The sequence below is a fragment of the Telopea speciosissima genome, chromosome 2, assembly GCF_018873765.1.
Source record: "Telopea speciosissima isolate NSW1024214 ecotype Mountain lineage chromosome 2, Tspe_v1, whole genome shotgun sequence".
NCBI classification, from domain to species: domain Eukaryota; kingdom Viridiplantae; phylum Streptophyta; class Magnoliopsida; order Proteales; family Proteaceae; genus Telopea; species Telopea speciosissima.
Genome location: NC_057917.1, coordinates 56,778,147 through 56,792,475, shown reverse-complemented (window position 1 = coordinate 56,792,475; position 14,329 = coordinate 56,778,147). Strand labels below are relative to the sequence as shown.

Here is a 14,329-nt window from a genome sequence, read left to right as displayed (position 1 = left end):
ATTGCTTCCCACATTTTGAATCTCCCCCAAAAAAATCTGAGAACAGAGGGAAATTTCACTAAATATGATTCTTTTCATTCCATTCCCTTTTGGATTGTGATTTTAGTAGCACAATCTTGATGATCCATTTTTCAATTTCATGTGTGATAATTATTGTATGTAGGATTAAGGTTTTCTTCACCCGCAGTGTAAAAGGAATATCTTCACCAATGGTGATGTAACGTTATGATTGGATTCTTGATAATTGTATGTATTTTCCGTTATGATTGGATTCTTGATAATTGTATGTATTTTTCAATATTTGCTTCTTATCCCCCCCCCCCCTTTTCCCCTTACATGAAATTTCTTTACTGTCATATCCATTGTAAAACTAAGTGGATCTATTGGTTCCATTTGATTGCGAGGGAAGTAGGGGAAGGAAAGGGAAATATTTACATTTCTTATAAATATATATATATATATATATTTTTTTTTGTGAACCTTATAAATATATTTCACTTCCCAAGAAAATGTTTGCATTTCCTTGCAATTTTACACCAAAAATGATTTTTCTGTAAACTATATTTCACTTCTCAAGAAAATGTTTATAAGGAGATTATTCTCTGTGCCGCAGCGCAGACTACACCCAGGAACATGGGCAGCCTGTGCAGAGGGGCAGGGTTGTCATTGCACCCACCCCCATGTGCCTGGGCACAGGCTGCGCTGCGGTACAGAGAACAGCACCCCATGTTTACATTTCCCTTTCAACCGAATGGAGAAATGTATTTTCAAATGGGAGGCAAAGGTTTTCTACACTTCCTGCACCCACTTGGAGAGGTTTTCTAAGGAACCACCTACTTCTGCTACATGAAGGGGTCATCTGATAAATCTGACCGTTGGATATTGAGTGAATGGTCTAAGATTAATCAAGTATTAATTTTCAGACCTCTATTCAATCATATACACCACTATGTGTGTCCATTTTTTGGCGTACACTCTTTCCATAGTATTTTCAATATTTAATTTTTTGCCATTTAGCCAAACGCGATTTGGATAAAACTTGATATGTGAGTAAGAAACCTTAGGCCAACAGTTATAAAATTATAGCCCTATCTGATCTACCACGCAAAAGTAGAACCAAGGGTTGTTTGGAGAACCTCTCCAAGCCACCGGCCTATAAATACCACACCCTTTTTGTTTTGGGGAGTCTCAAAAATCTGTCTGGCTTTGCAATTGCATCAAGTTGAGGATAAATAGTGAAGCTAAAAACATGCTCCAGTTGCAAGGGAGTGAAGAGAACAAAAGTGATGGAAAATATTTATATTTTTTTGTAAAAAATATATTTTACTTTTCAATGAAATATTGATATTTTCCTTACAATTAAACACCAAAAATGATTTTTTTTTTCTGTAAAATATATTTTCACTTGTCAAGAAAATATTTGCATTTACATTGCAATCAAATGGATAGAGTTCTGAAGGCCATAATGGGCTCTTTTTAAGAATGACCCATGAAGTAATTAGCTGGAGATGTTTAAGCCCAGGCCCATTATGAACCATAAGAGATAGGTGGTAGGCCCGACCCAGTATACGAAATTTGAGTTGGAATAAAACCCAAATTTTAATTTTGATCAGAGGGTCCAACCCATCCAATCAATTAGACAACATGAATCCCTTCTTTGAAACCATTTATGTTCCTCTTTTTTTTCTTAACCCGAATATTCTCTGGGACCCGGGCTGGCCCCTAAGCTTTTATAAATACTCCAAAAACTAATATAGAATACAAGGGGGGAGGGGGACATACCCGCCTTACCCCAACCTATCACAAGCAGAAAGCTCTCTCTCTCTCTCTCATGAGACACCCTCACTCCCTTAAAATTCCCCCTAGACTAACCGCCTAATAGTTGGGATTCCCAGGGAATCCTCCCAAATGATGCAATTGAGGCCCTCCGGGAGGGCTAAGTCCGGACCGAAGCTAATGTTAGTTTCAGAAGTGCACGCATAGTTAGCAAGCCAATCTGCAGCTCTATTTCCTTCTCTGTACATGAAAGCAGTCTCTGCCTGCAAATCATCCATGAGCCTTTCTATCTCATTGTACCAGTACCAAAGCTTCCACACATTGCATTTTTTCATGAGAACACATTGCACTGTAAAGGCCGAGTCCGAATTTACAGCAACATCTCTGATGCTCATCTCCTCACAAAGCTTGAGCCCATCCCTCAATGCCCTAAATTCAGCGATGGAGTTCGTACACTCTCCATAGGGGTTGGCGAATGCCGCAAGGACCTTACCATCACTATCCATTATGACTCCCCCACCTCCCCCTATACCAGGGTTCCCCTTGCACGCCCCATCGATATTAAGCCTGAAACCATTCGAATTAGGGCGCCAAGCCACCGCCCTAGGGGGCTTCACCTTCAACGGTTGCTGTTGAACCTTAAAAATTTGGAGGAGCAGTTGTTCACTCATTGAGTGCTGATTCTGGAATGACCCATAGATGGGGATCTCACTCACCCAATTTTTGACCACCTCAACAATCATCGTGGCAGGTCGACGTTTCTCATTGTGTCTTCTCCAGTTCCTTTTCTTCCATAATTCCCAGATGATGAACGAGGGAATTAGGCCTAAAATTACCTCGCTTAAATTCCTCCCCCCAGCCTGCTCGTGCCAAAAGAGAATCTTGCTGCGAACAGATTGAAAGTGAATAACAGGGAAATAAAAAAATCTTTCAAAAGCTCTCCATACCTTAGAAGCCGTTCTCCCTTTCATCAAGCAGTGGGAGGCAGATTCCGTGTTAGGGTCACCACAGCATTGACATTTAGACACCAACGGTATCCCCAACTTTTGCAAGGCATCATCAGTGGGAATACCTCCTGTTAGAATTTGCCTGGAAAAGAAACCAATTTTGGTAGGAAGAGATCGGTTCCAACACCATTTTGCGAATGGCTTTAAAGTGGTTCTCTCTCTAATCACATCCCAAACGGCTTTTGTAGAGAACTTACCATCGCTTGCAGGCGCCCAAACTAGTTTATCCTCCTTTTGCGAGAGGTTAAGCTTGCGTGAAAGAATGTCATCCAACACCACACTAGAGTCTATCCATATGGCAATGTTATGCTTCCAGGACCCATCAGTATCAATAAAATCCTTAACACGAGCCTCTAAATTCAGACTGATGCCCCCACCATCCACATAGTCAATTAGTGGCCCCCAGCCCGACCAATTATCCTACCAGAAAAGCGGCTCCCCTTTCCCAATCAGCCATTGAGAATTAGTGATCAAAAGCTCCTTGTCAATCAGCGCTCTCTTCCAAGATAATGAACCAGTATTTCTTGGTGTGGCCAAAGAGAGGTGCATGTGTTTTAGAAATTTGGCATTGAAAAAGTCTCTCCACAGAAACTATCCCTCCATAGTTCTCCAAACTGCCTTCAATCTCAATGCCCTGCCCATGTCCTCAATGCGTCGAATCCCTAGGCCTCCCTCAGCTTCAGGTCTTGTGACATTTTTCCAGCTCACCCAATGATGGCGACTTCCCCATTCAGATTGACCCCATAAGAAATTAGCACATATTGTATTGAATTTCCGGACCACCGCTTTGGGGTCTAGGGTGGAAACTATGTGAACTGGCATAGAAGATAGGACATGCTTCAATAAAATCACCCTGCCTCCTGCAGAAAGAACCTTGCTTTTCCAACCTGCAATTTTAAGGCGTACCTTAGCCAAAAAATCATTGAAGAAGGATATGCGGAGCCTCCCCGAGTAAAGTGGAGCGCCCAGGTATGTACATGGAAGCCCTTTCTTCTTGAAACCTGTGATTCTTTCCACCATATGACTAGTCACATCAGTGGTCTTGTTGCCTGTCACAAAGCAGTTTTTTTGCTTATTCACCAACTGCCCAGAAGCCTTTTCATATCTATTTATCAAGCGTACTATGCATTTCACAGAATGCTTTAAACACCTCGAGAAAATGATGGTGTCATCAGCAAAAAGACTATGTGAAATCCCAGGGCATCCCCGCAGCAGGCTAAAATACTCCGCTCTTCCTTCAAGGAAAAGTGTTTGAAGCCCTCTACTCAACACTTCTTCAGCAATTATAAATAAGGCTGGAGATAGGGGATCCCCCTGTCGAACTCCTCTAGAAGACTTGAAGAAACCTGCAGGCCCTCCATTCAAGACGACAGAAAACCAGCAATTTTCCATCGTTTTCTTTATGAGGTTGATCCACTGCCCCGAAAAGCCAAATTTAACCATCATCTTATACAAAAAGCTCCATTCAAGCCGATCATACGCCTTGGCCATATCCAGCTTCAGAATTAGATTCCCTCCCCTGGTTTTCCTGTTAATGTCTTGGGCCATTTCTTGAACCAAAGTAATATTATCATGAATGCATCGACCCTGGACAAAACCTCCTTGTTCCTTCGAGATGATGAGGGGGAGGAGAGATGAGAGGCGTGAAGAAAGGATCTTAGCAATGATCTTATAAGAGAAATTACACAAACTGATGGGTCGAAAGTCTGACATTACCTCCGGGTTGTCCTTCTTAGGGATCAGGACTAGATGCGCAGAAGTGAAGCTTCTAGGTAGGCACCCTCCTGCGAAAAATTCTTTGACTGTTTCCCAGACCTCCACCCCTACAATGTCCCAGCAGGAGGTGAAGAAGTGCCCTGAAAACTCATCTGGACCCGATGCACTGTCCACTGCCAAATCAAACACAACTCTCTTCACCTCTTTTAAAGATGGGGTTCTCACCAAGTAGCAATTATCCTCTTCAGAAATAACACTTGGGATGGTGTCTAGCAAATCATCATCTGCCTGAGTCCCCTGTGAAGAGAAAATATCATAGAAATATTTTATCGCTTCCTCAGACACCCTTGCCTCCCCCGTGACCCAACAGCCATGCTCATTTTTAATTCGCTCCACACCTTTTTTGCCTCTCCTAGCTTTTACCAAATTATGGAAAAATCGCATATTTCTATCACCCTCTTTCAGCAATTTCACCCTGGATTTTTGGCGCCAGAAAATCTCCTCCTGCAACAGAACCTCTTGAAGGTTCCTCTTGGCTTCAGCCAAGCATCCTCCATTCACCTCACTTAGATCTTGGTCAAAAGAAACCTCAGCACTGCTCACCCTGTCCTCTGCATTGCGCACGTTTTGATGTATGTCCCCAAACGTGTTTCTGTTCCACACACGAAGATGAGCCCTGAGGAGCTTTAATTTAGCAAAGAGCTTGAAAAGGGGTGAGCCCACCACTACAGCGGTGGTCCAACATTGCCTGACCGTACCCTGAAAGTCAGGGTGAGAGACCCACATTTGTTGGAACTTGAAAGTCGACACCCTTGAAGCAGTCTCGATTGCACATTCAAGAAGGATTGGTGAGTGATCGGAGCAAGATCTATTGAGATGCTCCACCCGAGACCTCTGGAAAGATGCAGCCCACAGATTATTAAAAAGAAAACGATCCAGCCTAGCCAAAATTTTGGCACTTCCCTCTTGATTATTCGTCCAAGTGAATGAGCTTCCATTAAATCCCCCATAAATTTATGTTCCTGCTGTATTTGGATGAAAGGGAAAAAAAATCGCCACGATGCCAGAGTACTATTTTCCTCTCACATAGGGTTCTTTATTATTTCTCTCTCTTTCTCTGACCCTGTGAGTCCCATGTAGATGATATTGTTCTCCACATTATCATTGGTGCGTGCAAATTCTACCTTTTAACTTTAAAGTTGGCAAAAACCCAAGTTAAATAATTAATTTGAACCAGGGTTTTCAAAAAAATGGAATCGGATCAGACGAATCAGCTGATTCTGATTCTGGGCCCGAACACGATTCAAGCCGCTTCGAATTGGCCTCTCCGTACAACTTTTCTAGGGTTCTGCTCGATCTTGGTCGATTCTGGCAGGTTATAGACTGATTCCTGACCGATTCCTCTTGAATCTGAATCGGTTGGACCTGATTTGGAGGTTGATTCCAGATTTTAAAACCTTGATTTGAAATCATCCTTTGATATTGATTAACCTCTTTGCTCACTTCTTCTCCTTTCTTTGTCTCTCTAGTTTCCTGGATCCAAATTATAATTTCAGTTTCCAGTCAGGACTCAAATCTTAGTCATCAGTTTTACTATTTGAAATTTAATAAAATACAAGTTGTTTTCGACATTTAAAATATAATAATATAAGGTGTTGATTGATGACATGTGTTCAAGGGATAGTAATCATTTTGTAATAAAAGTTAAAACTTTGTTCTATAAACAGTTGATAGAGACTAGAGAGCTCTGGCCTGATTAGGATATGGAAAGCATAGTTCTCAGGCATTTGTGTTCACCATCAATCCAACTGCTTCTGTAATCTTTATTTGACCAGTCTGCATTAAAACTTTTTCAAGCAATGCAGAGACTACCCAATCAACATAATTAAAACTTACCCAATTCCTGTGTGTTCAATACTTTTTAAGTGACTTAATCAATCAATGTTCTTCTATTTTAGCAGATGGGAAACCCAGGTTCCAGGAGGTCCTTTAAGTTTACTTCTGAGCTTTATATCCTCTGTTGTTTGCTTCTTTCAACTTGGTTTTATAATGTTGCTATAGAAATTTCTCAAATTGGTAAATGAGTTGACAAAATTTGCATTCAAGAGCTTAAATCAAAACAATTATTAATTCCCATGAGGTTTGGTATGGGAAAATGGAGATCATATACTAATCAGAATTCTTATCGCTCTATAAAACTTCTTCCTATTTACAAGTTTTCACTCCTCTTGTATCCACTCTCACTAAATCCCTCTCCATTTCTTTCCCCTTCATGCAGGCAACATGATAAAAGGAAAAAGATGGCAGGAAAAACATTAATGGAAAGCAGAAAAGGAAAAAAATACAACTGTCCTGCTTCATCTACGATATAGGTGGTCATCTTCTTCAAGGTCTGTAACCCCTAACATGGCGAGAGCAAAGTGACTTCTCATTTCACTCTTTGTCTGTTGTAGATGAGGATAACAATCAACAACACAACCATTCCCCGAAAAAGCTGATACATTCTTGTTTGAGCTATAATTATCATCACCTAGCAGAATCGCAACAACCTGATTGATGCTAGGCCTCTTGGATTCTTCACTTTCGATGCAGGCAGCCGCAGCTTGAATCATCTGCGTCAATTGATTTGAATCACGTTGGCCAAGTTTGATCCTTGGATCAAGCAACTCCCTGATTGGTCCTCCTTGTTGCAAGAGTGGCTTTGCCTGAAAACAGAGAGTATTGGTTATGAATACATTTATTAGAAGATTTCATGCTAACAAGCATTAGCAATATCTTTTGTTTTGTGGCCAACAGTGTACCAACCAAGGAATTTAAATGTATCTGAGTTTTATAAGGTTTTCTCCTTGATCTATTCGAGTCCAAGATGAAACAGATCAAATAACTATCATATGAGCAAACACAAGATCAACACCCCCCCCCCTCTTTCAGTGTATGTCTAGTTCTATCCATGTTGCATTTTGTGCTATAATGTGCTAAATTTTCTCTTCGATCTATTCAAGTCGAATATCAATCATATCAGATTGATATCAAATGAACAAACACAAGATCACCACCCAAGTTTCACTGTATATCTAGTACCATCCATGTTGCATTTTGTACTATAATGTGCTAAATTGAAATTTACATTTTGTCTGTTTTGATAGAGATTGGCTCGCCTGAATTATAGCCTCATCCAAGAAAAGCCTCTCTCTCTCTCTCTCTCCACACACACACACATACACCAATGTAATGTGAATCATTAAATCATCAAACCAGTGATGCATATTTTTAAAAAAAATCAGTGATGCATGTCCAGGCTTTAACAGAATTATAAATTGAAGGTTGTAGGTGTTTCAATTTGGGAAAAGATGATGATAGAGGGGGACCACTGATAAAACCAATGTGTATTTCAACAATAATGGAAGGAAAAAAGCCATAGAGGATTAGATGATAACCTACCCATAAGACCAAGTTTTCATCTCCGGGCGGTCTTTTGGCCTCAATCGGTTTCCGGCCAGTTATTAGCTCCAAGAGAACCACCCCAAATGCATAAACGTCTGTCTTATCGGAGAGTTTGCCGTGTTGGAAATACTCAGGAGCCAAATAACTACATAGTAAAGTTCAATTCAAGGAAAGATCAAACCTTCTAAATTAACAAACAATAGAGGATATAAGAAACCGGAACATAGCTAATTCCTTTGTCCTCATTGATATCTTACCCGAAAGTTCCTTTGACAGTTTTGCAGAGGAAAGGAACTGAAGGTCCAGAGGTCCATGTAGCTAATCCAAAGTCGCATAGCTGATAAAGCACCATTGAAGCAGTCATATTAAAGTGAAAAAGAAAATAGAAATAATCAAAGTGCACTTGGCATGATCACCATACAAGAAAGGAATCCACCATAAACACTCACCTTGGGTGTCTTCTTGGAAGAGAGAAGGATATTAGAGGGTTTAATGTCTCTATGAACAACACATTTTTCAGTCCCGTTGTGTAGGTAAGCAACAGCTTCTGCAATTCCAACCGCGACCTTAAATCTCACAGACCATGGAAGAGAAGAACTACCCTTGACTCCTCTCTTCTTTGCTGCAAATGGGTACTTGATATATCATTCCAATTGATCATAGAACTATAGTAAATTACCTACAAAAAAAGAAAGAAGCAGAAAATATACCATGCAAGTAGTGCTCTAAGCTTCCTCCAGAGACATATTGGTAAACCAAGAACAGACCCTCCTCTGGATCAATACAGAACCCCACAAGTGGAACGACATTTCGATTATGGAGAGAACTAGCAATCATCAATTCCCTGCAGAAAGCCTTAGTTGACTCCTTATCTTCCTTGTCTAACCGTTTGATTGCAACTGAAGTTCTAAGAAACCCAACTCTCCCTCTGAAAACACAGCTTAATGCTCCTCTCCCCAATACTCTTCCTACCACAAAAAACAGATTCCATTATAGCTCCTTACCCAAGAACTGAAACAAATTTTGTCTAAGAACAGAGGAGTAAGGTCTGTACCTTTGGAGAAATCCCGTGTGGCTGCCCGGATTTCCCCGTAACTGAATCTCACAAGTGTATCGACTACGGGAGAGATACTCCTCTCCAAAGACTCTAGTCTTCGCCATTTCTTGTCGTGAGATTGAGACTCTGACAAACTAGTACTCAAATTCACCATAAGAACAGTAGCAGCTGAAGTAGAGGAAGACCTGCTCAGCCCTTCTATGTCCACCTGCGAACCAAAACTGAACCTGAAAGAAGAATGGACAGATTGTGGGTCTGTGTTCGTGAGTTCAGGACCGAGACCACCGGACTCGGCGAGAAGCCAAGCTTTGTTATTCTCTGAACAATTACCATTATCTTTTCTCCCTTGGTTTTGATCCTTTTGACGACTAACACGCCTTCGTATGGGAAGAACACAACCCAAACCAAGCTCCCAAATCATTTTTCTTTTACAGAGCTTAATCCTCGTTTCGGGTTCGTTATCATCAAATTCATCCTCTACAAAGAAAGAAGCAGGAGTCACCTTGAGTTTCGTACCAGTTGAGCCATTCAGAGCGTCGTTACAGTCAATGCAGCTACCTTGGGAACAACCCATTTGAAGCAGATCTCAAGGAACACACAGAAACCCAGAAACCGTAAAGGAGAAAAACTGAAAAAGCGAAGAGAAAGACAAAAGTAAAAGAAAGAGAAAAAAAAGTTAGAGCTGCTTTGCTTGAAGGAGAGGCGAGGATTTGCATAAAAAGATTGAGAGAGAGAGAGAGAGAGAGAGAGGTGAGAGGTGGGTGTGATTAAATTGGTTTTAAATATTTTCAGGAAATGTTTGTTTTCCCATTAATTGGAGAAGGTGCGAGTGTAGACTGCAGAGGTACATATGGTCCCCCAAACCCAGATGGAAGAAAAAATATTTTATGAGGGGAGGCGTGAATTGATGTGTAACCCTGAGAAAGTGAGAGATTCTGGTTGCTGGTTTCAAAGAGGACAAACAGAACCCACATGGGTTTATCGATTCTGTTTCAGGAACACCATCTTATATCTCACGCACCTGATACAACTTCTGATGCTTTTCCCTGATCAAACCTACTTGACCAGTTGAATACTTGTACCCAAGTGATCTTGTAATGTAGGTAAATGTCTCAAATCCTTGATTTGCACTAAGAATGGGTGTTCACTGTTGTTTTGTCCACATCGATTCTCTCCAATGAAAGCTTGAACATTTTGTTAATGGAAGAAATCCCCATTCTTTATAGATGAGACCAATGGTGGGTTCAACAAGATCTCAGATAAGAATAAAATACATATTTCATTTTTCAAAAATTGCATATAAATTATAGATTTGTCTCGTGATTATTAAACTGGGGCGCAGGGTACACCAGACAAATGGGGGTGGGCAAAATGATCCTGCTCCAGGCTCGCCCCATGTGTCTGGATATAGTCTGCGTCCATATGCACTCCCGGACAAAGAACATGCACCCATTAATTAGTTAAGGAGAATGAAAGATATAACCAAGAACCCATCGAACTCATCACCCTGGCTTTTAAGACAACTGAAAAGCCTGAAAAAAGGAAGCTTTCTTTTGCCACTAAACAGGTAGTTACAAATTATAATCCAAAGGAGATGATGATGATGCCAACATGGTTCTAATTAAGTATTGGGCATATTAGGCCGAAATCGAATCCGCCTGATCCGTGTCAATCGAGACCAATACGGATACCGATACCGAAAGGCTTCTCTTACATTATGTCTGCTTTATTGGGTTTGTATATAGAAGGGGGTAGGGAAGATATGAGATACCAGGTGGGGATAGACTTAATGGATAGATAAGTAGGAGGCTAAGGTAGCTAATAAGGATGGTTGGTTGTAGGTTTGTTTAGTTATACATTAGACATTGTTATGGTTTGGTTGGCATAAAACTATTAACTTTTTTAGGCCACAAAAGAAGCAGTTTTGATAGAGAGGGAAAACACAGTTTGGTGACCATCCAACAATCCACCACCAATAACCTTTCTCTAATCTATCTATCCCTCTTGTTTTCTTGAGTGTTTTTATGTCCATTAGTTGGGTAGGTGCCGTCCTTTGTATGAATAAAATGAGCTGTTCTTGGACCCATTGTATGATTAAGTCCTAACTTAGGAGATTTGTTGTGACTTATGACAAGTTAGTGAATGGAATTTAAGAAAATAGAATCTGTTAATCTGATGATCATGTGAAGTTCCCTTACCTAGAAGTTTTTTTAATCAACCATTCTTCATTGGTTGTTTGAAAAATTATCAAGTTTTTATTATGGTGAACTGATGAATGACACTTTTATCCAAAAAAAAAAAAAACTGATGAATGACACTAATTCAGATTTCAGATTAGGTGGGACCTGTGACTTCCTATTATAGTACTAAGGATGTCAACAGTCGGTTTGGTCTGGTTTTAGTCCAGTTTTTTTTTTTTTTTTTTTTTTTTTGCATTTATCAGGTCAAGACCAAAACTGGGATAAGGGTTCAATTTATAAAAACTAAACCAAAACCAATAATTATTGGTCGGTCTGCTATCGGTTTATTATCAATTCATTTTTGGTTTCCAATATATAAAAAAGAAAATAATATAAACTATCAATTTTTTATGTTTTTCCGATTTTTATCTCTTTCGTTTTTTCCCTCCGATCAGTCAGTTCGGTTGATTTCGATTTTTCCCAGATTTTTAAAATCCAAAACCGAAGATGACTGATAAGACGTTCAATTTGTTTTTTGGTTCAACCTGCTTATTAGCACCCCTAATTATACTATTGGAGATGGTTCTATGAGCAAATAGTATGGAGAGTGTACCAATGAGATGAGATAGAACGATATCCTACATAAGAGGACAGCGAGATCATTTCACATAAGAAAAAGAGAGAAATAAACACTGAAATGCCAGTGTACCCGGCCCAGCAACTCAAAGAACCCTTTTCCCTTATACTAAACAAGAAAAGAGAAAAATCTCTTCGAGAGGGCTACCCCATCAGCTCTCATGTCTCTCCTCTCTTCTCTCCATCCCTATTGATGACCCTGCCGAAACGCCCCCAATTGATGCACTCCCTTATCCTGCTTGCTTACTCGGAGAACCCTCTCTTATAAGAAAATTATTTAGGGTTTCTGAAAAAAAAAAATCTGTATTTTCCAGAGTGAATAATGTGTTATCTTGCACAAATCTAACACAAAATTTCAATAAAGAGAGGGTCCTCTGATGTAGGATATGCTTGTAAGATATATTTGAACTAACCAGTCAACCACCATGGAAAGAGCTGACCTTTTTTCATTTTATAAATTGTTTATGGTGAAGTTCTAAATTGCTGATTTGCTGTTGTGTTTACCAAAAATAAAAAATAAAAATTTGCTGTTTTGTGTTTATTTGTCTGAGATTGCATAACAACCTTATTCCATTGATCAAACAAATCTGCCTCCTAACCAATTACATTACAAAACAACTCCCCAAAGTTTAATTAAAATGTAGCATCAACCCCTAACAAACCCTCAACCAAAGTATATCAGAACAGTTGTGGTACTGTCTCATAGTTCAATATTAGTCACAGACAGTTTAATTATAAACCCGAATCCATCCGGATCGGTGAGGAATCGGCGCAAATATGCCTTTACCCTAATTTTTGAAAAGGGATCTGGCAAGACAGATCGGCAAGAACTGGATCGGCCTTGCCCAAGGCAATCACAATATTGGCCGATTTGGGTCGGCTGATCCCTATACAGAAACTAGGGTTAGGGCATTTTTGGGCTGATTTTGAATGATTATTCATCAATTTTTAACCAACTTGGAATCGACCAAGACCGATCCAAATCTTGATTCTAGGGTTTGGTTTTTTATAAATCCGGGTGAGCACAATTTGATGGTAGGGAACAAGTTAAAGCAAACCTAAGAGGTCTAGAAAAGAATATTGAGCTGATTGGGTCCACCATCCAATCAAATGTGATATATTGTTCTATGATTCTTCCTCACCTGCATTTGATTCTCAAGAGTTACTTTTATATATGTACTATCAAAGTAAAGAGGAATGGTGGGGGGGAAGGAGATGTGGAGGCATCTAATCCAATTTGATCCTCTTAATCAAATGGCCAATGATATTAAACAAGAATTTGTTTTGACTATATCACATGAAAGGGTCTAATAATGCATTATGCCTATAATGGATAATGGACCCCCCCACCCCCCTTGCATCTCTACCCCTTCAGAATCTTAGGACATGTGAGTTGATGCTTTTCTTTTCTTTCTTCAAAACCCTAATATTTCACCATCTTAAACCCTCCCCCCCCCCCCTCACACACACAAACAAAGAAAGAGAGAGAGAGAGAGAGAGGTCTTGGATATTTGGGAATGATCAATTATACGTAAATAGATCTCAGTTCAGATACCCTTGTCAGGAGGGCTCCATCCATTTCGGATAAGATTGTTTGGCCTATTTTTGATCCTTGCTTTGATGTTCCACCGGGAACTTCGAGCTTGCTGTATCCGCTTTTTTCGTAATGAAGTTTTCTCTATCAAAAAAAAAAAAAAAAAAAAAAATAGATCTCAGTTCTCTCAATAGATGTAGGTTTACAATCGAACGTGTAAATTGAAACTACACATTAGAGGAAGTGTTCAAATGTTAGGAGTTACAGAGATATAGTCTCACATTGATTATCTAAGACTTTGAATGTGTTTTAATATAATTTTGGATTATCTCCACGTAATGGCTTAAGATTTTGGGTTAAACTCCAAAATGATGTAAGAGCATATATACCATCTACGGAGTAGTAACAAATTACGTCCTCTTTTGGTGAAGGCAATTGTGGGCCCAGCCCATTAGGGTTTTTGGCAGTTTAGCAAACATGGGTATCAATTAATGTAGCGTTAACATCATTCTAGAGGGAAAATGTTGGTGTGACTTGATTGCAAACTCTTAATTTTTGTTTTTAACCTCTGCTACCATGATACTTACCCACAATACCCATGTATTAGGTCCAAAGTTGCAGTCTCATCAAGGGCTTGGCCTGGACTTCTTCAATTTTGCTTCATGGTGTCTTATTTTAGCTCATTATCGGACGGGTCCATCAGAGGACCCAACCCATTAAGACCTGTCCTTCCTTTAGTTAGTAAGTTTGGGAACGGCAATTGAACGGGAACGGATACGTACGGCAATTAAACGGACTAGACGGTAATAATATTTTTCAAAAATTCGACTTCATAAAACGCATATGGTAATAATACAGTATGCATTTAATACGGGTATAATACGGCATAGACGGCAATAATACTTTTAAAAAAACGGATGTATATTCATTATATAACATACATTCATCACCTAATAAACAAAATAATATCATGATTTTA

General features: G+C 39.7%; 1 protein-coding gene across 1 annotated transcript; it reads right to left on the bottom strand.

The window, feature by feature from the left end:
• Window positions 1-6,704: 6,704 nt before the first annotated feature.
• On the bottom strand, window positions 6,705-9,999 carry LOC122652943 (probable serine/threonine-protein kinase PBL7). The gene is made up of 6 exons (XM_043846830.1): window positions 8,998-9,999; window positions 8,654-8,911; window positions 8,393-8,565; window positions 8,201-8,280; window positions 7,941-8,088; window positions 6,705-7,204 (listed from the first exon to the last, which is right to left on the bottom strand). The coding sequence occupies exons 1-6, from the start codon at window positions 9,572-9,574 to the stop codon at window positions 6,857-6,859; spliced, it is 1,584 nt and encodes a 527-aa protein (XP_043702765.1). The 5' UTR covers window positions 9,575-9,999; the 3' UTR covers window positions 6,705-6,856.
• Window positions 10,000-14,329: the final 4,330 nt, after the last annotated feature.